Source organism: Erinaceus europaeus, chromosome 2 (genome assembly GCF_950295315.1).
Source record: "Erinaceus europaeus chromosome 2, mEriEur2.1, whole genome shotgun sequence".
NCBI lineage: Eukaryota > Metazoa > Chordata > Mammalia > Eulipotyphla > Erinaceidae > Erinaceus > Erinaceus europaeus.
Genome location: NC_080163.1, coordinates 4,139,402 through 4,167,127, shown reverse-complemented (window position 1 = coordinate 4,167,127; position 27,726 = coordinate 4,139,402). Strand labels below are relative to the sequence as shown.

The window sequence follows — 27,726 nt, the reverse complement described above, 5'->3', positions numbered from 1 at the left end:
AGAGGAGAGAACCCTGCAGCACTGCTCCACCATATTTTTATTTATTTTTGCTTTACCACTTGTGAAGTTTCCTGCCTTCAGGGGGCTCGAACCTCGGTCCTTGCACATCATACCTCATGCTCAACAGGGTGTACCACTGCCTCCCTCTTTCTTGCCTCTATCATAATTTCCTAAGTAAATAAAATAAAGAGAATCCAGGAGTGGGAAGGTAGACAGAGGGAAAAAAAGAAAGAAAGTACAAAATGCTGATATAAAAAATCAGGCTGGACCCCACCTTCAGGGGAGTCACTTCACAGGCGGTGAAGCAGGTCTGCAGGTGTCTCTCTTTCTCTCCCCCTCTCTATCTTCCCCTCCTCTCTCCATTTCTCTCTGTCCTATCCAACAACGAAGACAGACAACAATAATAATTACAACAATAAAGCAACAAGGGCAACAAAAGGGAATAAATAAATAAAATTAAAAAAAACAACAACAGGCTGACCCAGGGGACTGCAAAACGGATAAGGCACTGAGCTCTCAAGCATGGGGTCCGTTGGCCTCACCTAAGTCAGAGTGATGCACTCATTCTCTCTCCCTCCCCCTTTCTCATAAATATATTAGTAAGTAAAAGAGATAGGAGCAACAAGGGCAGGGAATAAGACAAAGAAAGGAAGAAAGAGACAGTGAATTCTTAAGGTTTTGGTGGAAGGAGAAGCCAAAGGATTTGAGCACTTTCAGCAAGAATGAGAGGAAAGGGGTCCCAGCAAGGCCCAGAGGACAAGTGGACAGGAGTTATTGAAGGGGAGAGGGGTGGGAAAGACAAAAAAAGGAGCCAGCTAGGGAGAGAACTTGAATGGTAGACCCTGAGGCTCCCAGTTTGGCCCCCGCAGAACCACATGTAATGGAGTGGTACTCTGGTTTCTCTCTTACCCACACCTATAACTAAGGGGAAAAAGAAGGAAGGAAAAGAGGAAAGGGGAGAAAGAGAAAGAAAATAGGCTTAAGGGAGTCGGGCTGTAGCGCAGCGGGTTAAGCGCAGGTGGCGCAAAGCACAAGGATGGGCATAAGGATCCCGGTTCGAGCCCCCGGCTCCCCACCTGCAGGGGAGTCACTTCACAGGCGGTGACGCAGGTCTGCAGGTGTCTGTCTTTCTCTCCCTCTCTGTCTTCCCCTCCTCTCTCCATTTCTCTCTGTCCTATCCAACAACGACAACAACAATAATAACTGCAACAATAAAACAACAAGGGCAACAAAAGGGAACAAATAAATAAAATAAATATTAAAAAAATTTTTTTAAAGAAAATAGGCTTAAGTTCATATCTGGTTCATCTAGGAGAGGGCTGCAGGAGAATATGACGATAGCCAACCAAAAACTTTAGAAAGGAGAGTAAGAGGGGAAATAAAGTGGTGCGGGAGGTGGTGCAGTGAATAAAACCACGAACTCTCAAGCATGAAGTCCCGAGCAGCACATGTACCAGAGGGATGTCTCATTCTCTTCTTCCCGTCCTCTCATTAATAAATCAATTTAAATAAAAAAAAAAAAAGGTGGGAGTCGGGCGGTAGCGCAGCGGGTTAAGCGCACGTGGCGCGAAGCGCGAGGACCGGCGTCAGGATCCCGGGTCGAGGCCCCGGCTCCCCACCTGCAGGGGCGTCGCTTCCCAGGCGGTGAGGCAGGTCTGCGGGTGTCTGTCTTTCTCTCCCCCTCTCTGTCTTCCCCTCCTCTCTCCATTTCTCTCTGTCCCTTCTAAAAACGACAACAATAACAACTACAACAATAAAAACAACAAGGGCAACAAAAGGGAAAGTAAATAAATAAAAATTTTTTAAAAGGTGGAGGAAGATAAGGTTGTAGGTAGATCTAAGGGAGAAAAAGGGGCGGGTTGGAGAATCAGAGCCAATCAGGAAGAAAGAATTCAGAGCACCCAGGAGACTAGAGCACAGGGCAACAGCAGAGGCAGAGACAGGCAGTGAGGGTGGGCTGCCGAGTGGGCAAAGGGAAGACTTGGGGCTGATGAGACCCGGCCCATTGGAGCAAGAGAGGCGGAGCCGGAGACCCAGCGGACGAACCCAGCGTGAAATTAAACAGGGCCCAGCAGCCTCCGAGGCCACCAATCAGAGCAGAGCTAGCAAGGGGCGGGCCAGGGCGCGGGGCACGGCCAATTAGGAGGGGGTGGAACTTTGAGTGACCAATCAGCGGGCCGGGGAGGCGGGCCAGGCCGGGAGGGGCGGGCCGGGGGCCGTACCTGCCGGGTGGTGGTTGGTGGCATAGCTTTGCAGTGGGTGGGGGGCCGCGTAGGCCTGGCGGTGTAAGATGTCCGTCTCGGGGTGCGAGGTCCTGGAGCTGCCATAGACCAAGCTGGGGGGTGGAGATGGGGTGGGGGGAAGAAAGAGGGAGACGTTAGGGTTCTCTCCTCAGGGTGTCCTCTGCTCTGGGATAAAGGAACTTAGCAGATCCCCCTTCCTCCCTCGGGTGCTGGGAAACCTTCTAACTGAATGGGGGTCGGGGGAGAGAGGGCTTGAGCTCCAAAGGCGAGAGAAGTCAAGGGAATATTGGGGTGCTCAACTAAGGAAGGAGCCAGTGACTGGACCCCACTCGGGCTTCAAAAAAAAAAAGAGGCCAGGGTCTCAGTTATGAAAATCTCAGATGTGCACAGTTAAACACAAGGGCGAGGAGGAAGAGTGAGGAAGCACCTGGAGTTTCAATGTGAAAGGCCTTGCTAGAGCCCCTTCAGAGCCCCTACCCTCGCTGGGGGGCTAACCCCAGAGGTATACATGGAAGCTCCCGCGTCTGCAAACACGTGGGAACGCACAGGGCGGTGCAAACCCGAGCTGGGAGCAGGAGGTGGATTGTTCCCTTAATGGCAGGCACTGGGGGGGGGGGAAGGGGTGCAAGGGGGAGGGGCTAAGACGCAGGGAAAGTACCAGGTACAAGTGTGAACATGAACACCGTCCATCCCCCAGGGATGAGGTTCAAATGCATGGGCCCATGCAAAGCCAGGTATGCGTACAATGGAGTGGCCAACTCCCCCATGGGGAAGAAAAGACACAGGAAGGAGTCCCGCAGGGGGGACTCCTAACACACGTGGGGTCGTGCCTGGCTAAGCCAGGAACCCCGGGTGTGTAGAGGAAGAGGGCTGGGGGTAGGTGAACCGTGGGGGGCGACCCTTGAAAAACAGGACGGGGCAGCCTCGCTGGTGCGCGGGCACCGCACAGGGACCACTCATGCATGCATACACACAAACACACACACATACACACACACACACACACACACCGGACAGATCCGAGTTTCCCACGCAACTGCTTCAATGCACAAACTGGGCCCAAGTGGGACCCACTCCACTCCTCACCATCAGCTAGGATTCTCTGCCTGGGGGGCGGGGGGGGGGACTAAAGGGGGCGTGTCTCAGATGCGAGGGGGCCCCCTTACAAATACAGAACCCTAGCTTAGGAAGGGGGCGGGGCCCGTGCCCACTATGCGCGCGGAATTTCTTGGAGGGGGGGCCCCCGAGTGGCGCGGCCTCGCGCAGTCCCGGAACAATAGGGCCCGGGGAGGGGGGTCGCGCCCCCCACCCCAGATCTACGTTCATTCTCTTTTCCTTTCCACCTTTGCAAGAACAGAGCCTGCGGCGCCCGCGGGGGGAGGGGTCGGCTAGCCGGGAATCCGAGGGGGGGGGGAATCCAGGCCTAGCTTCCCCAGTCCCTCCCACCTTCCCAAGGCCTCTCCGTCCCAAATTGTTTTGCACCCCCATTTTCCCGCTGCATCTCTCCTCCCTCTGCATGCCGGAGCTGGCTTTGGTGGAGTTTGCAATTTGCAAACTGGGGCGGCGGCGGCGGCGGCGGCGGCGGCGGCGTTGCAAACCGAGGAAGGCCGCTCCCTTGCAAGCCGGAGGGGAGTTTGCGATGCACGCGTCGCCGGGAGGGCCCGGCCCGGCCCGGCTGGGCCCCCACCCCTGGGTCCCGTCCTCCAGGCCACCCTCGGCTCCTTACCTAGCTTTCGCTGACCTCTCGTAACTCCATCCCGCCCCGGCGCCGAGCGGGTCCCCGAAGCCGGCGCTGGGGTAGTTCCTGTCCATGAATTGGCCGCGGTGGAAATTGGGGGGAGGGGGAGGGAGGGAGGGGGAAAGGAGGGGGCGCGCGCGCGCTCTCCTCCGCCGCCGCTCCCTCCGCTGCTGCTTTTCCCCCCTTCGCTCTCTCTCTCTCTCCCTCTCTCTCTCTCTCTCCCTCGGTCTCTTTTTTTCTTTGCAGCCGCGGAAGGCCCGGGAAGGCCCCGGGCGGGGGAGGGAGGGGGCAGGGGCGGAGGGGCGGGGGGAGGAGGGGGTGCAGCCGCCGAGCCAAGGAGGGGGGAAGGGGGGGTTCCCCCTGGAGGGAAAGGGGGGGAGGTGGGACCCCGCTGTCTCCGCCTTTGCCCCGGCGCTTGCAAGAGAAAAGGGGGGGCGCGCGCTCAGGAGGGGGCGTCCCGGGCGGCCCCGAGGTGGGTGCGGGCGCTGGGTGCTCGCTCTCTCGCCGCCGCCGCCGCCTCCTCCTCCTCTGCGTTCACGGTGCAGCCATCTTTGCACCAGGCGGCTGGGGGAGGGGGAGGGGAAGGGGGGCGGGCGGCGGGGTGTCTGGCTGCGCTCCGCTTCCTCCCACAATCCCGTGCAAATGTAAAAAAAAAAGAGAGAGAGAGAGAGAGAAAGAGAAAGCAGGCAAGGCCTGGGGGTGTAGGGCGCTGCGCTTGTACTGAAAACCTGGCTAGCCGCGCGCAGACGCACCAGGGAACGCGGTCCAGTTGATTTGATTTTTTTATTTTTGATTTTATTGTTACTGTTATTTACTTTTTTTTTTTTGCATTGTCTCGCTTTGGGGGGGAAGGTATTTTTCTTCTTCTAGAGAGGAATTTAGAAGGAAAGCTCAACTCCCCTACCCCGAAACTTGTCCCCACCGGGCACGCTTGCACATAAGCCCCCCCTCCCCGGGTGTGCATTGGGAGGGGGGCGCTCCGAAACACACGTGTCCCCGACCCCGGGTGAGCCTCTGCATATGCTGGGCCCGCGACACCCGAGGGCGAGGGCGGTCGTCACACCTGCTCACACACGCGAGTCCTTCCACCCGGCTTGGGTCTGAGTTCCTACATACCCCCTTCACGGGGTGGGGGGCGAAGCTGGGGGGTACCCCCATGATCAGGAGAGCCTGGGGGCCGGGACACGGGAAAACCAGGCCCGGGGACACGCTTGTGTCCCCCCAGGCTGTAGGGACACGTGTTTTGTGGCAGGCCTTGTGCTGGAAGACCCCAACTCCCAACACCCTCCCCGCCCCGTAGCACCCCAGGTCGGGAGTTTCAGAGGCCTGGGGGCTTCCGGATTCCGGTGTGAATCTGGGGCACAGCTGGGGATCCCCGGCTCCGAGGCAGCACTTCAGCGAGACCTCCGCAGGCTGCAAGAGGTGGGTGGAGGACAGTGGGGAGTCAAACGCTGGGCTGCTTTTTGCGCCCCTCGACCAAGATCTCGCAGCCAATCCTGGACCCTCTGGGCCCAAGGCCCACCCTCTGGTGATGCCCCACCCACACGGGGAGCCACGCCCCCATTTTGCACTGGGGCCGCCCCAAGCCCCGCCCCGCCCCGCCCCGCCCCCGGCGGAGGCCCGGCTGGGTACCTGGTGTAGGGGGGCGGAGGGGCATCGTGCACCCCTGAGGCCGCCAGCGCCTGCTCATAGGTGGGGAGTCCTGGAGGCAGAGGAGGAGGCAGGGGCGTGGGCGTGTCCAGGGGACTTAGGGGGCTGATGAGCTCGGTCCTGGGAACAGAAATGGTGCAGGGTGAGCTGGGGACACCTAAGAACTGAGAGGCTTGGGAAAAGGGAGTTCCTAGGGAGCCAGACCAGTGGACAGAGGAGAGAGGGAGACAGGCCAGAGGAAGAAAAGCATCCCCAAATGACAGGCATGCTGTCTCCCCCAGGGGCGTGGCACCATGCATAAGAGTTGGACTCTCAAGCATGAGGTCCTGAGTTTGATCCCTAGTATTGCATGTACCAGAGTGATGCTCTGGTTCTTTCGCTCATAAGTAAATAAATATATATTTTAACAGAAAGAGAAAGGAAGTGCATATACACACAGACACATACACACACACACACACACACACACAGTCAACAGCTTAGGAGACAGGCCCCACTCACAGCCACGCCTGCGCCCCAGACACAAGCGGAATTAACGGAGAAGAGAAACCTGCGGACAAGCGGACAGACTACAGCCACAAAACTCCCAGATCCAGTCTTGGGGGGAAAAAAATCTTTTAGAAGCCTGGGAGATGACTCTCCAGGTAGAACACACATGTCACCGTGTGTGAGGGCCCTAGTTCGAGCCCTTGGCACCACCCGGGAGCACCAGGCAAAGGGGCAATTTAACAAGCAGTGGGCTGGTGCTGTGGTGCCTCTCACTCTCTGTCTGGGGGTGGGGAAGGTCCACTGGGAGTAGTGAATTAACACAGGAATTGTGCACACATGAATGCCAGCATGAATCTCCTGGCTAGAGAACACACACATACACACACACACCAGCTGGCTACAAACCCTACACCTGCAGCCTAGGAGGTGGTGAGCTACTAAGTGCTGGGATCTCCAGGATGAGGTCCTGAAGTTGATCTCCAGCACTGCATGAGCCAGAGTGACAAACTGGTTCTCTCTCTATCTCATAAATAAATGACATCAGACCTACTATACTTCCAAGGCTAACACTGACGCTAAGCACCTCTGGACCCTGCCACCTAGGAGGGAGACACATCTAGAGGCCTCCCACAGGCAGACACACACACACCCTGTCGCTGCAAAACTGACATACCACAGACACCCATAGACCGCAGGCTGCAGCCTCCCCATACAGCATCTACCGAGTGCTAATCACTCTGAAACCCGCTACTGCAGACAGTGAGGGAGGCAGCACGTTCGGACTGAGCTCCCACTGTGTACCAACTCCTGAGGCTGGAAAGTACTGGATGGTGGAGCCTGAAATCACAGGACACCACATATGTCAGGATGATGCGTGGGTTCTCTCCTGAATTGATAAATCTTTGTTTTTTGTTTTTTTTAATTTATTTTATTTATTTATTCCCTTTTGTTGCCCTTGTTGTTTTATTGTAGTTATTATTGTTGTTGTCGTTGTTGGATAGGACAGAGAGAAATGGAGAGAGGAGGGGAAGACAGAGAGGAGGAGAGAAAGATAGACACCTGCAGACCTGCTTCACCGCCTGTGAAGCGACTCCCCTGCAGGTGGGGAGCCGGGGTTCCAACCGTGATCCTTATGCCGGTCCTTGTGCTTTGCGCCACCTGCGCTTTGTTTTTGTTTTTTTATTTTTTTAACCTGAGCACTGATCAGCTCTGGCTTATGGTGGTGCAGGGGATTGAACCTGGGACTTTGGAGCCTCAGGCATGAGAGTCTGTTTGCATAACCATTACGCTATTTACCCTCCGCCCGAAATGATAAATCTTTATAGCTGACAAAATTGCTCACTTGGAGAATTCAGTGCTTAGCTATGTCAACGACCCAGGTTCAAGCCCAGACCCCACTGCAATGGGCAAAGTTTCTGTCTATCATCATCATCATCATCATCATCATCATCATCATCATAAACCTTTTAAAATGCCTAAACTGGGGGCCGGTGGTAGCGCAGCGGGTTTAGCGCACATGGAGCAAAACACAAGGACCGAATTGAGCCCCCGGCTCCCCACCTGCAGGGGGCGCTTCACGGGCAGTGAAGCAGGTCTGCAGGTGTCCATCTGTCTCTCCCCCTCTCTGTCTTCCCTTCCTCTCTCAATTTCTTTGTCCTATCCAACAACAACAACAGCTATAACAATAACAACAAAAACAACAACAAGGGCAACAAAAATGGGAAAAATGGCTTCCAGGAGCCGAGGAAATTGTGGCTCAGGCACTGAGGACCAACAATAACCCTGGAGGAAAAAAAAAAAAAAAAAAAAGCCAGAGCTGAGCAGTGCTCTGGTTAAAAATAAAAATAATAATAAACTGTCTAAACAGGTCACAGTGGTAGTGCAGTATATTAAATGAAACAAAAAAAGGAAAAACATTGGGGGGCTGTGATTATGTAAACCACTGTCAAGCCTGAGGCTCTGAGCTCTCAGGCTCAATCACCAGTAATCCCCGTAGGTCAAAGTTTAGATGTGCTCTGATACAAACAAACAAACAAACAACAACAACAACAAAACGTTCATGCCTAGGCTCAGAGGTCCCAGGTTCAATCCCCAGCACCACCATATAAGTCAGAGCTGAGCAGTGATCTGCTCTGGTCTCTGTCTCCATCTTTCTCTCTGTATCGCTTTCTCATTAAAATAAAATAAATAAAATATATGTAAAAAAATGAAGCCATTTAAAAAATTAACTGGCAGCCCAGGAGGTGGGGATGCACATGGCTAGAGCAACAAACTGAAAAACATGAGGTCCTGAGGGTGATGCCCAGCTCACTCTCCTGTTAATAAATGCCTCTAAGGGCCAGGCAGCGGAGGCCCAGGTTAAGCACTCACATTATAGTGCACAGGACCCAGGCTCAAGCCCCTGGTCCCCACCTGCAGGGGGAAGTCTCACAAAAGGTGAAGCATGGCTGCAAGTGTCTCTCTGTCTCTTTCCCTTCCTACCCCCCTTCCCCTCTCAATTTCTGTCTCTATTCATTAATAAATAAATGGATAAAAATATCATTAAAAATTAAATAGGAGGCCAGCAGTGGCACACCAGATTAAGTGCACATAGTACAAAGCACAAGGACCCGCAAAGGATCCCGGTTCAAGCCCCCGGTCCCCACCTTTGGGGGATGGGGGATTTTCCTAAGCAGTGAAGCAGTGCTGTGGTATCTCTCTCCTTCTCTATCTCCCCCTTTCCTCTCAATTTCTGTTTCTATTTGTAAATAATAATAATAGTCTTTGGGATGGGGTGACAGCATAAGAGTTTTGCAAAAGATTTTCCTGTGTGAAGCTCCAGTGTTCTGAACTCTCTTCTTTTCCGTGTCCTCCATTTAAATAAATAAAAAAACATTTTTTAATGTTAAAAAAAATGGTGGTCTGGGAGATGATGCAGTAGAGAAAGCACTGGACTCCCAAGCCGCTCCTGGGTTCAGTCCCCAACAGCACATGCACCAGACTGATGTCTGCTTCTTCTCTCCCTTCTCCTGTATTTCTCATTAATAAATAAGTAGGGGCGGCTGGATGGTGGCGCACCTGGTTGAGCGCACATGTTACTACAATGCAAAGGACCTGGGTTCAAGCCCCTGGTCCTCACCTGCAGGGGGAAAGCTTCATGAGTGGTGAAGCAGGGCTGCAGGTGTCTCTCTGTCTCTCTCCCTCTCTATCTCCCCCTCCCCTCTCAATTTCTGGCTGTCTCTATCCAATAAATAAACATAATAAAATTTAAAAATCAATAAATAAAATCTCCAAAAAAAGAAATAATAATAAAAATAAATATTTTTTTAGTGTAAAAAAATAAGCCAAAAAAAAAAAAAAGCCACCCACCATCTCTTTCGGTGCCCAACTCCCCAGCTCTGTCAGCAGAGCCTCCGGGACCCCACATCCTGGGGTAACTCCTCCCTCATCCCCCCCCAAGTCCTCCCTCCTTACTCTTGGGGACAGGGTTGCTGGGTTCTACGCTTTCTCCAGTGTAGATACCAAAAGGCCCCCAGACCAGCAAGGACGATGAGCAAGATGCCCGAGGTCAAGCCCACAGCCAGGCCTGCGACATCCACGCGGCCACGTCCTGTGGAGAAGAAAGCTACAGAATCAGCTGCTCCCTCACACCCCGCCCCCATCCAGCCGCCCCAACATCCCAGTGCCTCCCCCCAATGCCTGGCTGCAGAAAAAGGGGGCCACTCCCTCCACGCCCCACGTCACTCAAGAGGCCTTTATTCCTGGGGCCAGGCAGTGGCACACCTAGCTAAGTGCCTGTGTCAGCACGCACAAGGACCTGGTTCAAGCCCCCGGTCCCCACTTAAAGGCAGAAGTTTCTGGAGTAGTGAAGCGGGGCTGCAGATCTCTCTCCTCCTCTATCTCTTCCTTCCCTATCAAGTTATCTTTGTCTCTATCCAATAAATAAAATATTTTTTTAAAAAAGGCCTTCAGTTTGTACTCTGATAAATGAGAACACAACCACTCCCCAGAGGCTGAGATGGTCCCATGAGATCAAAAGCCTCTGGGGAGAGGTGACACACCTGACTGAGCGCACACATTACCATGCACAAGGACCCAGGTTCAAGACCCAGTTCCCACCTGCAGAGGGGGAAGAAGCTTCAGGAGTGGTGAAGCAGATCTGTAGGTAACTCTGTCTCTCTCCCTAATTCCCTTTCCCCTCTCAATTTCCCAGGTTCAAGACCCAGTTCCCACCTGCAGAGGGGGAAGAAGCTTCAGGAGTGGTGAAGCAGATCTGTAGGTAACTCTGTCTCTCTCCCTAATTCCCTTTCCCCTCTCAATTTCTCTTTGTCCTATTATATAAAATAGATTTCAGAGGCCAGGTGGTAGCACACATGTTACAATGTACAAGAACCCGGGTTCAAGGACCCTGTCTCTACCTGCAGGGGAAAAGCTTCATGAGTGGTGAAACAGGGCTGCAGGTGTCTCTCTGTCTCGCTCCATCTCTATCTCCCCCTTCCTCTCAACTTATGGCTGTTTCTAGCAAATAAATAAATATAATAATTTTAATTATAAAAAATAAAAATAGGGAGCCAGGCAGAAGCACACTGGGTTAAGTGCACATAATATGAAGCACAAGGATCCTGGTTCGAGCCCCTGGCTCCCCAACTGCAGGGGACTCGCGTCACAATCAGATCAGTGAATCAGGTATGCTGGTGTCGATCTTTGTCTCTCCCTCTCTATCTTCCCCTCCCCTCTCAATTTCTCTGTTGTATCCTGTAAAAAAAAAAAGGCCTCCAGGAGCAGTGGATTCATAGCACAGGCACCAAGTCCCAGCAATAATCCTTTAGGCATAAATAAATAATAAATAAATAAAAGATTTTTAAAAGGGGGGTGGCCTCTAGGAGTAGTGGATCATCATGCAGGCACTGAGTCCCAGTGGTGAGCCTGGTGGCACACACACACAAAAAGCATCCAGGGTCTTTGATAACTGCAACCAGGATCTAGAAAACACAGCAGCTACTTATGATGGCAGGTCACCCAAGATATGGGGTGGTTGATTGATTTTCTTTTTATTTATTTCTTACTGGATAGAGACAGAGAGAAATTGAGATGAAAGCGGGAAATAGGGAGACACCTGCAGCCCTGCTTCACCATTTGTGAAGCCTTCCTCCTGCAGGTGGGGACCAGGGGTTTGAACATGTGTTCTTGCGCAGTGTAATGTGTGTGCTTAACCAGGTGCACCACTGCCTGGCCCCTTAGTTTGATTGATTTTTAAAAAATATTTATTTATTTATTTATTTATTTATTCCTTTTTGTTGCCCTTGTTGTTTTATTGTTGTAGTTATTATTGTTGTTGTTATTGATCTCGTTGTTGTTGGCTAGGACAGAGAGAGATGGAGAGAGGAGAAGAAGACAGAGAGGGGAAGAGAAGGATAGACACCTGCAGACCTGCTTCACTGCCTGTGAAGCGACTCCCCTGCAGGTGGGGAGCCGGGGGCTCGAACCGGGGTCCTTACACCCAGCCTTGTGCTTGGCGTTACCTGCGCTTAAACTGCTACGCTACCGCCCGACTCCCTGACTGATTTTCTTTATGAGAGCAGAGAGAAGTTGGAGGGGCACAGAGAGAGAGAGGGAGGGAGACACCTGCAGCCCTGCTTCACCACTCAGGAAGCTTCCCCCTGCAGGTGGGGACCAGGGGCACGAACCTGGGTCCTTGTGCCCTGCAATACTGTAATATGTGCTTAAGAGGCTGTGCCACCGCCCGGCCCAACAGAATAAATCTCTATTCATGCTGACTTTCCATGCACAAGGGATAATGTTTCAGTTTGTCTTTCCATGGACATTTGGGAAATATTTATACTGAAAATGAAACCTACTCACTCTGTTTTATTTTTTAACAAATAAAAATTTATGTATTTATTTATTTTAGATAGAGGCAAAGATAAAGAGAGAACAGAGGGAGTCTGGTGGTAGCGCAGTGGGTGAGGCGCAGGTGGCACGAAGCACAAGGACGGGCGGAAGGATCCTGGTTCAAGCCCCCAGCTCCCCACCTGCAGGGGAGTCACTTCACAGGCAGTGAACCAAGTCTACAGGTGTCCATCTTTCTCTCTCCCTGTCTTCCCCTCCTCTCCATTTCTCTCTGTCCTATCCAACAATGATGACATGAAGAACAATAATAACTACAATAACAAGAAAAAAAAGGGCAACAAATAATAAATAAATATTAAAAATAAAAAGAGAGAGAGAGAGAACAGAAACCACACCACTTCCTTCAATGTGGTAGAGGCCAGGCTCGAATCCAGTCAGCACACTGCCCGTGTGAACTATTTCACCAGCCCTAAGTGCTTTACTTACTAGTGAAAGAGAGGGAAGGAGGAAGAGAGACCCAGTGCATCACTCTGGCACATGTGATGCCAGGAACTAACTCTGCGACCTCTGACTCCCAGGCCAGTGCTCTAGCCACTGTGCCACCTCCCTGACCAAAGTCAAATGTAAAGTGTGTGTGTGTGTGTGTGCATGTGTGTGTGTGTGTGTGTTATTCCCCCCCTCCGCCCGGCCCTCCTGTTATTTTTTTAATGACCGAGAGATACAGAGAAAACACAGAGCCCTGCTCAGCTCTGGCTTATAGTGGTTCTGGGGACTGAACCTGGACCCTCAGAGCCTCGGGCCGGGGAGTCTTTTGCAGAACCAGCATGCTGCCTCCCTGGCTCGCCTGGGTGGGGAAGGTTCCAGTGGAGACAAAGCCTAAACTCTGAAGGCAGAGCAGGATCCATTGCTCAGCTTCCCAGGAAATTAGAAAAAGTTTTTATTTTTTGGTGGGGTCAGGCGGTAGTGCAGCGGGTTAAGCACACATGGCATGAAGCGCAAAGACCCGCTTATAGAACCCGGTTTGAGCCCCGGGCTCCCCACCTGCAGGGGAGTCACTTCACAGGCGGTGAAGCAGGTCTGCAGGTGTCTGTCTTTCTCTCCTCCTCTCTGTCTTCCCCTCCTCTCTCCATTTCTCTCTGTCCTGTCTGACAACAATAACAATAATAACTGCAACAACAATAAAACAACAAGGGCAACAAAGTGGAAAATTAATAATTAAAAAATTTAAAGTTATTTATTAATATTTATTTATTTATTTTCCCTTTTGTTGCCCTTTGTTGTTCTAAGTTATTTTTTTTATGGGACTGGGGTGATAATACAGTAGTTATGCAAAATGATTTTAATGACAGAGGCACTAAAGGTCCCAAGTTCAATCCCTAGCACCACCACAAGTCTGGACTCTGATAAAGAAAGGAAGGAAGGAGAGAGGGAAGGAAGGAAAGAAGGAAAGAAGAAAGAGAGAAAGAAAGAGGAAGTCAGGCGGTAGCGCAGCGGGTTAAGCGCACGTGGCACGCAGCATGAGGACCCGCGTAAGGATCCCGAACCCCAACTCCCCACCTGCAGGGGAGTCGCTTCCCAGGCGGTGCAGCAGGTCTGCAGGTGTCTGTCTTTCTCTCCCCCTCTCTGTCTTCCCCTCCTCTCTCCATGTCTCTCTGTCCTGTCCAACCACGATGACGACATCAATAACAACAACATTAATAACTACAACAATAAAAACAACAAGGGCAACAAAAGGGAATAAATAAATAAATATTTTAAAAAACTGTTTAAGAAAGAAAGAAAGAAAAAGAAAGAAAGAAAGAAAGAAAGAAAGAAAGAAAGAAAGAAAGAAAGAGGGATCCGGATGGTAGCACAGTGGGTTAAGTGCACATGGTGTGAAGTGCAAGGACCTGCCTAAGGATCCTGGTTTGAGCCCAGCGGGGGTCGCTTTACAGGTAGGTGGTGAAGCAGGTCTGCAGGAGTGTGTCTTTTTTTTTGGATAGGACAGAGAGAAATGGAGGGAGGAGGATAGAGAGGGGGAAAGACAGAGAAGGCGAGAGAAAGACCTGCTTCACCACCTGTGAAGGGATCCCCTTGCAGGTGGGGAGCGAGGGCTGGAACAGAGAACCTTGTGCTGGTCCTTGTGTTTCGCTGTCTGCACTTAACCGGCTGAGCTACTGCCTGACTACCAGGTGTCTGTCTCCTCTCCCCTCTCTGTCTCCCTTCCTCTCTCGATTTCTCTCTGTCCTATCCAACAACAACAGCAACAAAATGGGAGCAGTGAATTCGTAGTGCAGGCACTGAGCCCCAGGGATAACCCTGAAGGCAAAAGAAAGAAAGAAAGAGAGAGAGAGAAAGAACAAAAGAAAGAATAAAGAAAGGAGTCGGGCTGTAGCACAGCGGATTAAGCGCAGGTGGCATAAGGATTAAGCACAAGGACGGGCATAAGGATCCCGGTTCGAGCCCTGGCTCCCCACCTGCAGGGGAGTCACTTCACAAGCAGTGAAACAGGTCTGCAGGTGTCTGTCTTTCTTTCCCTCTCTCTGTCTTCCCCCTCTCCTCTCCATTTCTCTCTGTCCTATCCAACAACAATGACAACAATAATAACAACAACAGTAAAACAACAAGGGCAACAAAAGGGAATAAATAAATAAAAATAAATATAAAAAAAAAGAAAGAATAAAGAAGAAGAAGGAAGGACACCAGAAAATTGTAATAGGTGTGGGTGTAACTTAGAAAGTAAATGTGGAGGTGGGGCTAGATAGAATAATGATTAAGAAAAGTGACTCTCATGCCTGAGGCTTCAAAGTCCCAGGTTCAATCCCTGCACCACCGTAAACCAGAGCAGACCAGTGCTCTGGTATAAAAAGAAAGAAAGAAAGTAAATGTGGACAGTTAATAGTGGAAGTGAAGCGTATAGAGATCAGCTTCAGGGGGTTGGGCGGTAGCACAGCGGGTTAAATGAACTTGGAGCAAAGTGCAAGGACCCGGCTTAAGCTCCCCCGCCCCACTCCCTACCTGCAGTGAAGCAGGTCTGCAGGTGTCTGTCTTTCTCTCCCCCTCTCTGTCTTCCCCTCCTCTCTCCATTTCTCTCTGTCCTTCCAACAACGACGACATCAATAACAACAATAACTACAACAATAAAACAACAAGGGCAACAAAAGGGAACAAGTAAATATTAAACAAAAAACAACAAAAAAAGAAAACTCCTCAATTGCTATTTGTATGATGTTTTCTCTTGAATAAATTGACTAGATTTACTTATTTTAAAAAAAAAAAAGATCAGCTTCACCACCACCATTTGGGTCTTTTATTCATTTGTCCTGTATATGTGCTCTCACTTTTTCTGAATAAAAGTTAAAAGAAAAAAAAAACTGGTTTTGGGGAGTCGGGCTGTAGCTCAGCGGGCTAAGCGCATGAGGCGCTAAGCGCAAGGACCAGCATAAGGATCCCGGTTCGAGTCCCCGGCTCCCCACCTGCAGGGGAGTCAGTTCACAGGCGGTGAAGCAGGTCTGCAGGTGTCTGTCTTTCTCTCCCCCTCTCTGTCTTCTCCTCCTCTCTCCATTTCTCTCTGTCCTATCCAACAACAACAACATTAATAACAAAAATAATAATAATCACAACAATGATTAAAAAAAGACAACAAGGGCAAGAAAAGGGAAAATAAATAAACAAATATATAAAAAAAGAAAAAAATATCACCTGTAAAAAAAAAAAAAAGATAAGGAGCATCTCCTTACCAAGAGGAGCCCCCTGGGTTCTGAATGCCCAGGAACCTATTACTGAAGGCCAGCCGTTAAATGCCTCCGATGATAAAGACACCCCTTTCTTTTTTTTAAAAAAAAATTATTTATTTGTTCCCTTTTGTTGCCCTTGGATTTTTAAAAACTCTTAAAAATATATTTATTCCTTTTTGTTGCCCTTGTTTTATTATTGTTGTTATTGATGCTGTCGTTGTTGGATAGGACAGAGAGAAATGGACAGAGGAGGGGAAGACAGAGAGGGGGAGAGAAAGACAGACACCTGCTCGAACCGGGATCCTTCCACCGGTCCTTGTGCTTTGAGCCACATGCACTTAATCCGCTGCGCCACCACCCACCAATCATTCATTTCTTTTTTCTTTTTTTCTTGCCTCCAGGGTTACTGCTGGGGCTTGGTGCCAGCACTGCAAATCCGCTACTCCAGGAGGCCATTTCCCCTCCCTCCCCCATTTTTATTGGCAAGGACAGAGAGAAATTGAGGGAGAAGGGAGAGGAAAGGATAGACACCTGCAGACCTGCTTCACCGCTTGTGATACTGGGGGCTCAGACCGGGATCCTTGTGTGGGAACTTGTGCACTTAACCCGGCGTGCCACCACCCCCCTTTTCTGTTTTCTTTATATTTTATTTGATAGGACAGAGAGAAGGCAAGAGGGGTGGGGAGATAGAGAGCAAGAGAGACAGAGAGACACCGGCAACTCTGCTTCACTGCTCATGAAGCTTCTCCCCTGCAGGTGGGGATCAGGGACAGTCGTGCTTCAACACAGCCCCCAAGATGCTCCTTCCCAAGGCCTATTTTGGGCTCTTCCCCGACTCCGGTCTAAAGGCTCACTCACTGCTCTGGGCTGCCTTCTCCAGATAGAGAGAGAGAGGGAAACACCACAGTCCCAAGGCTCCCTCTACGGAACTGGGCTCCAGGCTCCAACCTGAGTCTCCTTCAGGGCAAGCCAGGTAGCACCCCAGGTAAGCTAGCTACTTAGTCAGCCCCAGACATACCTTTCAACAATATAAATTCATTTTGTGAGCGAAACCAGAGAGTACTGGATGATGCCTAACCTGGTACAAAGCACATTTTAGCACGTTTGAGGCTCTGGGTTCAAGCCTAGGCTACCTTACAGGAGACCTGCACAGAGAGAGTGGCAGAGAAGAGCTGTGTTCTCTTGTTTCTCCATCTCTCTCTCTCTCTTTCTCTAATTTACCAGAGCACTTCTCAGCTCTGGCTTATGGTGGTTCTGGGAATTGAACTGGGACCTCAGAGCCTTTGGCATAAAAATCATTTTCATAACTATTATGCTGTCTCTCCAGCCCTAGCATCTCTCTGTCTCTCACCTTCTATCAAAAGTAAATAAATAAATAAGTATAAAAAAAGAAAAGAAAGGAGTCAGGCGGTAGCACAGTGGGTTAGCGCAAAGCACAAGGACCTTGCTTAAGGATCCCGGTTCGAGCCCCCGGCTCCCCACCTGCAGGGGGGTTGCTTCACAGGCGGTGAAGCAGGTCTGCAGGTGTCTTTCTCTCCCCCTCTGTCTTCCCCTCCTCTCTCCATCTCTCTCTGTCCTATCCAACAACGACGACATCAATAACAACAACAACTACAACAATAAAACAACAAGGACAACAAAAGGAAATAAATACATAAATATAAAAAAATTTAAAAAAAATAGAAAGAGGAAAGAATTATACAAAGACTCTCTCGCCTGAGGCTCTGAGGTCCCAGGTCCAATCCCCAACACTACTATAAGCCAGAGCTGAGCAGCGCTCTGGTAAAAACAATAACCAAACAGCCAAGGCACTGCTCAGGCCTGTGTGGTGGTGGAATCGAACCCAAGGCCTTGTGCATGCAAGTCCTGCGCTCTATCCACTGAGCAATCTCCCCAGCCACATGAGGCCTCATTTTTTGAGGGAAGGGCTGGAGGGACCCCCACAAGGAGGCTCTGCTTTGAGGAAGCCTTGTGCTGCAGAAATATCCTTTGACGCCTAGTTGGGGGTGCGTGCAGTGGTTCCTCCTCCAATATAGATCAGAACCCACCCCCCACCCCCCAAGCTAAGAGAAAATTGCAAGGAGCAAGCAGGCCCTCCAGCCTCTGTCACCAACCAGGTGGCTTCAGGAGCAGGACTGGCCACCTCCCTTAGCAACCAGACCCCAGACCGGTTGCTAAGGTGCGTCTAGCCTGGCAACCAGGCCACCTGGGGGCGGAGCTTCTGGTGCCCAGAGGGGGTCCCTGCGGACTCCAGGTCTGGGGTCTAGCCAGTCTAGGTGTGGTTGCTAGGGAGAAAGCCTCCTTAGCAACAGCCAGCCCTCTGCAGGGATGGGGCCCTGGGGGAGGGGAAGCCAGCCAGCCAGCCAGCCAGGTAGGGAGAGATGGGGGGGGGGCAGCTTCACTGGTCCTGCCTTTCCAGGCCCCCGTTGCTATGGAGTCATTCCCCCTTAGCAACCAGGCTACAGCCTTGATGGGACCTGGGAACTCAGAGCAGGGGTCTGGGTGGGCTTGCAGGCCAGGTGAGGCCCTAGGGGCCACCTCCCCTGGCTGACCAGACCCCCATTACCAGGGAGGGGCCCCCTGCCAACCAAGCTACAGAAAGGTAGGGGGGTTTGCTCAGGACTAAAGAATTGGCAGTTAACAAAAATGCTCTTTCTTGCAAGGAATAACTGAGTGAAGAAAGAGGGGGGGGGAGAGAAGGCTGGGGGGGGGCAGTGCAATGGTCTGCAAAAGGTTTTCATGCCTGAAGCTCCAAGGTCATGGGGTTCAATTCTAGGTATTACCATCAGTCAGTTAAGTAGTTTTTGTGTGGGGGGGGAGGGAGGGGGAGGAGAAAAGAAAAAAAAAAAGATATGGGGCCAGGTGGTGGTGCACCCAGTTGAGTGTATAAGTTAGAATGCACAAGGACCCAGATTTGAGCCCCCAGTCCCCACCTGCAGGGGGAAAGCTTTGCGAGTGGTGAGGCAGGGCTGCAGGCGTCTCTCTGTCGCTCCTTCTCTCTATCTCTCCCCTCTCGATTTCTGGCTGTCTCTATCCAATAAATAAATAAAAAAAAAAAACTAGGGCGGGGGTACATAGCATAATGCTTACGCAGAGTCTCTCAGGCCTGAGGCTCTAAATTCCCAGGTTGAATCCCCCATACCACCATAAGCCAGAGCTGATCAGTGCTCAGGTAAAAACGAATGAATAAAATTTTAAAATAATCTATAGGTGTTTATAGGCTGGTAAAACAGTTCACTTGGATCGTGTTCTGCTTGGCTGTGTGCGTGACCCAGGCTGGAGCCTGACCCCCACCACACTTTGTAGGAAGCTTTGCTGCTATGGTCTTGGTCTTGGTCTCTCTCTCTCTCTCTGCTTCTTTGTCTATAAAAGAAATTAAATAGGGAGTTGGGCGGTAGCGCAGTGGGTTAAGCGAACGTGGTACAAAGCGCAAGGACCTACTTAGGGATCCGGGTTTGAGCCCCCAGCTCCCCACCTGCAGGGGAGTTGCCTCACAGGCGGTGAAGCAGGTCTGCAGGTGTCTGTCTTTCTCTCCCCCTCTCTGTCTTCCCCATCTCTCTCCATTTCTCTCTGTCCTATCCAACAACAACAACATCAATAACAATAATTACAACAATAAAACAACAAGGGCAACAAAAGGGAATAAATAATATTTTTTAAAAATGTGTTTTTTAAAATAATTTTATTTATTTATTTTCCCTTTCATTGCCCTTGTTGTTTTTCATTGTTGTTGTTATTGATGTCATCGTTGTTGGATAGGACAGAGAGAAATGGAGAGAGATGGGGAAGACAGAGAGGGGGAGAGAAAGACAGACCCCTGCAGACCTGCTTCACCGCCTGTGAAGCGACTCCCCTGCAGGTGGGGAGCCGGGGGCTTGAACTGGGATCCTTGTGCCGGTCCTTGCGCTTTGCGCCACATGCACTTAACCCGCTGCGCTACCACCCGACTCCCGTGTGTGTTTTTTTTTTAAAAGATGACTTTTTGGGACACAAATCAACCATCTTTCTTTTTTTAATTATCTATTTATTTGTTGGATAGAGACAGCCAGAGATAGAGGGAGAGAGATAAGAGAGACGCCTGCAACACTGCTTCATCACTCTCAAAGCTGTCTCCCTGCAGATGGGGACCGGGGACTCAAACCCAGCTCCATGTGCATTGTAACATGTGCGTTCAACCAGGTGCGCCACCACCCGGCCCCGTATTTATTTATTCATTTATATATGGAGTCAGAACTTTTTGGGACACGAATCTACCATCTTCTCTGGGCTGCTAGCACCCAAATAAACCAGCTGTTCTCCCACACCTCCACCTGGGGGACCCCAGGGGTCAGACCAGCAGGGGGGCTCTCCTCCCCTCCCCTCCCCTGCCCACTCACCTCCTTTGCCATTGTAGATATAACCCTCCCAGAAGCGCTCCTTGAAGGCGTAGAAGGAGAGAAGGGGGCAGAGAGGCAGCGTGTCACCCTGGGGCAGTCCATACACCCCAGCCAGCCTGCCCTGACCCCCGAGACCCTAGGGTGGAGGGAGGGCTGTGGGGACCCTCACCGTCAGAACATTGTCCTCAAAGTATTCTCTGGCTTCCTCCCAGGAGCACCTCTCCTCGCGACACTCCCGCTCCAGGTTTCCCGGAGTGAACAGCTCCAGGTCCCAGTGATTGGCTCTTGGGATCCTACTGCGGCTTCTCAGGAAACTCTGGGCTTCCAGGGAGCCCAGGAAGATACCTGGGTAGTTAGGACACAGGGAACCGGACAGTGCAGGGCATGGCTGGGGGGGGGGGGGGGCGGCTGGACAGCTCAACTGACAGAGTGCAGGACTTGTGCACTGGGGCTTCTGTTTCTACTTTCTATCCTTGGCACTTTTTTTTTTTTTTTTTTTTTTTTACCAGAGAACTGATCAGCTCTGGTTTATGGTGGTGCAGGGGATTGAACCTGGGACTTTGGAACCTCAGGCTTGACAGTCTGTTTGCATAACCATTATGCTATGTACCCCTGCCCCTTGGCCTCATTCTTATGATTCATATTTATTTATGATTAGATAGAGACAGAAATTGAGAGAGGAGAGGGAGACAGAGAGACACCTGCAGACCTGCTCCACCACTCATGAAGTTCCCCCCTGCAGGTGGGGAGCCGGAGCTTGCACACGGGACCTTGTGCCTGGTAATACATGCACTTAACCAGGTGCGCCACCACCTGACACCCCCTCTTTTTTTGCCCCCAGGGTTATTAGTGGGGCTCTGTAGGGGCACTATGAAGCCACTGCTCCTGGAGGCCATTTTTTCCATTTTATTGGATAGGACAGAGAGAAAGTGAGACAGAGAGGGTGAGAGAAAGAGAGACTCCTGCAGATCTGCTTCACTGCTTGTGAAGCTTCACCCATGCAGGTGGAGAATCAGGGTCTCGAACCGGGATCCTTGAGCTGGTCCTTGTGCTTTATACTATGTGCGTTTAACCCCACGCACCACCACCCCACGCCCTGGCCTCTCTCTCTCTCTCTTTTTTTTTTTTACATACAGTGTGTGAGTCCAAGAAAGGGAGAGAGCTGAACTATTTCCCCTGTCACTTACTCCCTCTTTCTTTCTAAAATAAAAAACAAAACAAACAAACAAACAAAAAACAGGCAGTCTGGCGGTAGCGCAGCAGGTTAAGTGCATGTGGCGCAAAGCGCAGGGACCGGCGGAAGGATCCCGGTTCAAGCCCCGGCTCCCCACCTGCAGGGGAGTCGCTTCACAGGCGGTGAAGCAGGTCTGCAGGTGTCTGTCTTTCTCTCCCCCACTATGTCTTCCCTTCCTCTCTCCATTTCTCTCTGTCCTATCCAAAAACAACGACATCAATAAAAAACAACAATAACTACAATAAAAAAATCAATCCAGCTCTGTTAAGCCTTAGTGGCAGAGGAAGGACAAAGGACACAAAGTGGCCAGAGCCAAAATGATTCCATGGGGGGCTGGGAGCAGAGGGGATCACAGGCACCAGCTCTGGGGATGTCGCTGGACATCAGACTGTGCACTCCCAAAGCCCCCATACACACACTCACTCACTGACTCATCCACTCACTCACTCACCCACTCATCCACTCACTCACCCACTCACTCACCCACTCACTCACCCACTCACTCACACACTCACTCACCCACTCACTCACTCACACACTCACTCACTCACCCACTCACTCACTCACTCACTCACCCACTCACTCTCCCACTCACTCAGTCACTCATCCACTCACTCACCCACTCACTCACCCACTCACTCACCCACTCACTCACACACTCACTCACCCGCTCACTCACACACTCACTCACCCACTCACTCACCCACTCACTCAGTCACCCACTCACTCACCGATTCATCCATTCACCCACTCACTCTCCCACTCACTCACCCACTCACTCACTCACCCACTCACTCACTCATTCACTCACCCACTCACTCATCCACTCACTCTTCCACTCACTCACTCACTCACTCACTCACTCACCGACTCACTCACACACTCACTCACCCACTAACGCACTCACCCACTCACTCACCCACTCACTCACTCATTCACTCACCCACTCACTCATCCACTCACTCTTCCACTCACTCACTCACTCACTCACTCACCGACTCACTCACACACTCACTCACACACTCACTCACCCACTAACGCACTCACCCACTCACTCACCCACTCACTCACCCACTCAATCACTCACTCACCCACTCACTCACCCACTCACTCACTGACTCATCCACTCACTCACTCACTCACCCACTCATTCACTCACTCACCCACTCACTCACTCACCCACTCACTCACTCACCCACTCACTCACCCATTCAATGACTCACCCACTCACTCACACAGTCACTCACCCAGTCACTCACTCACTCACTCACTCACCTACCCACTCACTCACTCACAACTTATTCACCTACTCACTCACCCACTCAGCCACTCAACGACTCACCCACTCACTCACACAGTCACTCACCCACTTACTTACTCACTCACTCACCCACTCACCTACCCACTCACTCACACACTTATTCACCCACTCACTCACCTACCCACTCACTCACTCACCCACTCACTCTCCCACTCACTCTTCCACTTACTCACCCACTCACTCACCCACTCACCCTCCCACTCACTCACCCATTCACCCACCCACTCACTCACCCATTCACTCACCCATTCACCCACCCACTCACTCACTCACCCACTCACTCAACCACTCACTCTCCCACTCACTCTCACCCACTCACTACCTCACCAATTCACTCACTCAATAACTTACCCACCCACTCACTCACCCACTAACTCACTTACCCACTCACTCACCCACCCACCCACTCAATCACCCACTCACTCACTCATCCACTAACCCACTCACACACCCATTCACTCACCCAATCACCCACTCAATCATTCACCCACTCACCCACTCAATCACCCACTCACTCACTCACCCACTAACCCACTCACCCACTCACACACCCATTCACTCACCCAATCACCCACTCACTCATTCACTCACCCACTCACCCACTCACTCACCCAGCCACACACACACACTCACTCACTCATACACTCACCCACTCACTCACTTACCCACTCACTCACCCACTCACTAACCTACTCTCTCACCCACTCACTCACTCACCCACTCACTCACACACCCATTCACTCACTCACCCACCCACTCACTCACTCATCCACTAACCCACTCACTCACCCACTCACTAACCCACTCTCTCACCCATTCACTCACTCACCCACTCACTCACACACTCACTCACCCACTCACTCACCCACTTACTCACTCACTCACTCACCCTCTCTCACTCACCCACTCACTCACCCACTCACTAACCCACTCTCTCACCCACTCACTCACTCACTCACTCACCCACTTACTCACCTACTCACTCACTCACACTCACTCACCCACTTACTCACCCACTTACTCACCCACTCACTCACCCACTCACTAACCCACCCACCCATACACCGACTCACCCACTCACCCACTCACTCACACACTCACCCACTTACTCACCCACTCACTCACTCACCCACTCACTTACCCACCCACTCACCCACTCACCTACCCACTCACACACTCACTCACTAACCCACTCACTCACCCACTCACCCATTCACCCACTCACTCACTCACTCACCCACTTACTCAACCACCCACCCACTCACCGACTCACCCACTCACTCACTCACCCACTCACTCACACTCACTCACTCACCCACTCACTCACACAGTCACCCACTCACTCACCCACTCACTCACTCACCCACTTACTGACCCACTCACTCACTCACACTCACTCACCCACTCACTCGCTCACCCACTTACTCACCCACTCACTCACTCACCCACTCACTCACTCACCCACTCACTAACCCACCCACCCATTCACCGACTCACCCACTCACCCACTTACTCACCCACTCACCTACCCACTCACACACTCACTCACTCACCCACTCACTCAACCACCCACCCACTCATCCACTCATCCACTCACCCACTCACCCACCCACTCACTTACCCACTCACTCACCCACCCACCCACCCACTCACCTTGCTCCTGCTCCTCGCTGGGTGAGGTGTCCAGGCAGGTGGCCAGTGCCAGGTACAGGAGCAGCAGAGAGGGGTGGCCCCGCATATTCCCCTGGAGGAAGAATTGGAGATGACAACTGGATGACAAGTGCCTGGAACCCTGGACCCACCTCCAGCCGGGTGCCTGCGTGCCGCCTACAGCACCAGCACTAGAAAGACAGCTACTTACTGGCTGGGCGCATGCGTTGCCATGAGTATAGTCCAGGTTCAAACCCTCGCACCACTGGGAGGTGCTGGGCACGAGACGAGGCCCCAGTGCTGTCGTCTCTCCACTTTTTAGGTAGGTGGGAGTGGGGTTGGGGCAGGGCTCAGACTTGGCAGAGCAGAGCTGTTTTGCCGGCCCTCACATCTCTTTCTCTTCTTTATTTTATTTTATATTTTGTTTGTTTTATTTTACTAAGATAAATACAGATAGACACAGGTGGCACACTTGGTTAAGTGCATGTATTGCAATGTATAAGGTGCAGTTGTTTCTGTAGTATAGTGGTTACCACGTTTGCCTCACACAATGCATAAGGACCCAGGTTCGAGCCCCCGGTTCCCACCTGCAGGGGTAAGCTTCATGAGTGGTGAAGCAAGGTTGCAGGTGTCTCTCTGCCTCTCTCTTCCTCTCTATCTCCCTTTGCTCTCAATTTCTCTCTGTTCTATCGAGTAAAATTAAAAAAAAGATACACTTAAGCGCACAAGGCACAAAGCACAGGGACGGGCGTAATGATCCCAATTCAAGCCCCCAGCTCCCCACCTGCAGGGGAATCACTGCACAGGCGGTGAAGCAGGTCTGCAGGTGTCTGTCTTTCTCTCCCCTCTCTGTCTTCCCCTCCTCTCTCCATTTCTCTCTGTCCTATCCAACAACAATGACATTAATAACAATAACAATGATAACTATAACAACAATAAAAACAAGGGCAACTAAAAGGAAATAAATAAATATTTTTTAAAAAGATACAGACGGAGACAAAGAAAGAGGAAGAGAGAGGGGGCAGGTGGTGGTGCACCTGGTTAAGCGCTCACATTACAGCGCGCAAGGATCCTGATTCAAGCCCTGGTCCCCACCGGCAGGGGGAAAGCTTCACAAGTGGTGAAGCAGGGCTGCAGGTGTCTCTCTGTCTCTCTCCCTCTCTATCTCCTCCTTCCTCTCAATTTCTGGCTGTCTCTATCCAATAAATAAAGATAATAATAAAAAAGAAAAGAAAGAAAAACAGAAGGAAAAGAGAGAAACCAGAGCACTGCTCAGCTCTGGCTTCTGGTGAGGCTGGGCACTGAGCCGAATTGAGACCGTGGAGCCTTAGGCGTGAGTCTTCTGCAGAATCATTATGCTGTCTCCCCAACCCCCCCCCCTCTCTCTCTCACTTTCTGTTTCTATCTCAATGGAAGAGTGAGCTGGAACAGTGAAATACCGATGTCTGACATCCTGAATCCACAAAGTAGTAACAGGAACAACAACAAACAACACTAATAGTAACAGCCACAGACACTGGCATAACCTGAGTTCTGTAGCAGACACTGCTTGAAGGTAGCTAGCCTATAAACTTAGAATTTTCCCCAACTTTTCTTTATTTTCTTTCTTTCAAATTAATTTCATTATTTCAATTTTTTTTAAAGTTTTTAATATTTATTTTATTTATTTATTCCCTTTTGTTGCCCTTGTTGTTTTATTGTTGTAGTTATGATTGTTGTTGTCGTTGTTGGATAGGACAGAGAGAAATGGAGAGAGGAGGGGAAGACAGAGAGGGGGAGAGAAAGATAGACACCTGCAGACCTGCTTCACCGCCTGTGAAGCGACTCCCCTGCAGGTGGGGAGCCGGGGTTCGAACCGGGATCCTTATGCCGGTCCTTGTGCTTTGCGCCACCTGCGCTTAACCCGCTGCGCTACAGCCCGACTCCCTCATTATTTCAATTTTACCACACCAAGATTTGACCTAAATTTTTGGAGTGTTTCTTTTAAACACATATTTTATTTATTTTTATTTTTACTTTAGTGAGAGTGTTACAGAGAGAAAGGCCACGGCAGGGGTAGACAGCATAAAGAGACTTTCATGACTGAGGCTCTGAGGTCCCAGGTTCAATCCCCCTCCTCACTATAAGCCAGAGTTGAGCAGGGCTCTGGTAGGAAAAAAAAAAATGATATAATAAAATAAATTAAATTACAGAGAGAAAGACTAGAGCCCTGCTCATCTCTGATTTATGGTGGTGCTAGGGATTGAACCTGGGACCTCAGAGCCTCAGACAGGAAATCCATTTACATAACCAGCCTTCCCCAATAGTTCTGCTATAGGCCCCACTTTATAGATGAGGACACAGAGGCTCAGGGAGGCTGAAGAACTCGCCCAGGGTCATTTGGTCTCAAAGTGACAGAGGCAGGGACTTAATGCCAAGGCTGTTTGTCTTCTGAGCCCAGAGCAGGGGGCCCATCTGTTTCTCCAGGGTGTCTGCAGCCTGTGCCCCGGCTCTGACACGGAGTAGGTGCTCACAACAGAGCAGAGGTGACCAGGAGCCCGTCTGTCCCGGTGACTCCCAGGGTGATGCCCAGGGTACCCGCCTCTCTCTGTGTCCATTGCCACATCCACCCACAGAGATCAAAGATTACAGAAGAGGCAGGAACAAGATGGACCTATATTCTCAGGTGCAGTGGTGGTGGTGGGGAAGCCGACAGGTGTTGTGGGTTTGGGGATCCAAGACATCTGAGTCTTAGAGGGGCTGGGAGCCTGCACACCAGGGTCCCCAAGCCAGGCTCAGTTCAGGGACGTTTACTTACTTGCCCGGACTTCTGAGCACTGTCCTCTCCTCTTTGATCCGGGAGGCCTCTTAGGCCAGCTGTGGCCAGCTGTGAGTTGGTGGGGGGGGTGGGCAGGGGAGAGGGGAAGGGTGAGGAAGGGGTGCCCAGCTCCCTGTAAACCAGATCCAGGTTTCTGGCAGAGGGGCGGGGTTTATGATTACCTGTCCTGGGCGGGACTAATGTAAGGGACAAAGTTTTTAAAGGGACCTTAGGAAGAATGACCTAAAGTCCAGAGCCCCAAAGGGAAGTCAGGATCTTAGAAATTGGGGGTGGGGGTGGATTAAAGAAATTAGATACCAGCCTCCTCTCCTCCTCCTCCTCCCGGGGCTCCCCCTGGGAGGTCCCCTGGGAGAATGAACGTGTTGGTCACCTGTTATCGAGTTATCTAAACACTGAAGGTGGGGGGTGGGGACATGATTGTTTTCCTTGATCCCTGGGGAAGGTGGGCAATGCTAAATTCCTGTTTCCTGAGATAACTTGGGCACATCTGACTTCCAATTTCTCAATTGTTCCACTTGGAAAATGGGAACAAGGAGTCGACCCTTCTCAACTGTCTCTCAACAGGCAGCAGGAAACGTGGATGGTATCCTCTTATCGGGGAAAGTGGCTTTTCCAATGCAAAGAAGTTAGCCATCAATCCTACAGTTCAGGCTCGGAGAGAT

The 27,726-nt window shown here is 51.1% G+C and overlaps 3 protein-coding genes across 4 annotated transcripts in view; 1 reads left to right on the top strand and 2 right to left on the bottom strand.

The window, feature by feature from the left end:
* PRR12 (proline rich 12) overlaps positions 1–4,525 on the bottom strand; it is a 42,887-nt gene extending 38,362 nt beyond the window's left edge. The window contains exons 1-2 of one of the 2 annotated variants that reach the window (XM_060174252.1): positions 3,970–4,525; positions 2,223–2,335 (exon numbers count right to left, since the gene is read on the bottom strand). In XM_060174252.1, coding sequence (XP_060030235.1) covers positions 2,223–2,335; positions 3,970–4,055 — 199 coding nt within the window. In that variant the 5' untranslated portion in view covers positions 4,056–4,525. The remainder of the gene's footprint in view (positions 1–2,222; positions 2,336–3,969) is intronic. The other variant, XM_060174244.1, reaches the window with a different exon arrangement.
* Positions 1–26,547, top strand: part of RRAS (RAS related) — a 78,175-nt gene extending 51,628 nt beyond the window's left edge. The window contains exon 7 of the mRNA XM_060174661.1: positions 26,535–26,547. The gene's annotated coding sequence lies outside the window, so the exon portion shown is untranslated. The remainder of the gene's footprint in view (positions 1–26,534) is intronic.
* PRRG2 (proline rich and Gla domain 2) lies at positions 4,682–24,403 on the bottom strand. Its single transcript, XM_060174682.1, has 6 exons — positions 24,250–24,403; positions 20,211–20,386; positions 20,042–20,081; positions 9,574–9,709; positions 5,614–5,751; positions 4,682–5,394 (listed from the first exon to the last, which is right to left on the bottom strand). Exons 1-6 carry the CDS (start codon positions 24,332–24,334, stop codon positions 5,376–5,378), a joined length of 594 nt encoding a protein of 197 aa, XP_060030665.1. The 5' UTR covers positions 24,335–24,403; the 3' UTR covers positions 4,682–5,375.
* Positions 26,548–27,726: the final 1,179 nt, after the last annotated feature.

What these genes read in the sequence shown, in the direction of transcription:
- PRRG2 (XM_060174682.1), bottom strand. Translation starts at nt 24,334, where the DNA reads ATGCGGGGCCACCCCTCTCTGCTGCTCCTGTACCTGGCACTGGCCACC. An exon ending in CAGCGAGGAGCAGGAGCAAG is followed by an intron (nt 20,387 to 24,249) that starts GTGAGTGGGTGG and finishes CTAACTACCCAG; the next exon opens with GTATCTTCCTGGGCTCCCTG. An exon ending in TTGAGGACAATGTTCTGACG is followed by an intron (nt 20,082 to 20,210) that starts GTGAGGGTCCCC and finishes TACGCCTTCAAG; the next exon opens with GAGCGCTTCTGGGAGGGTTA.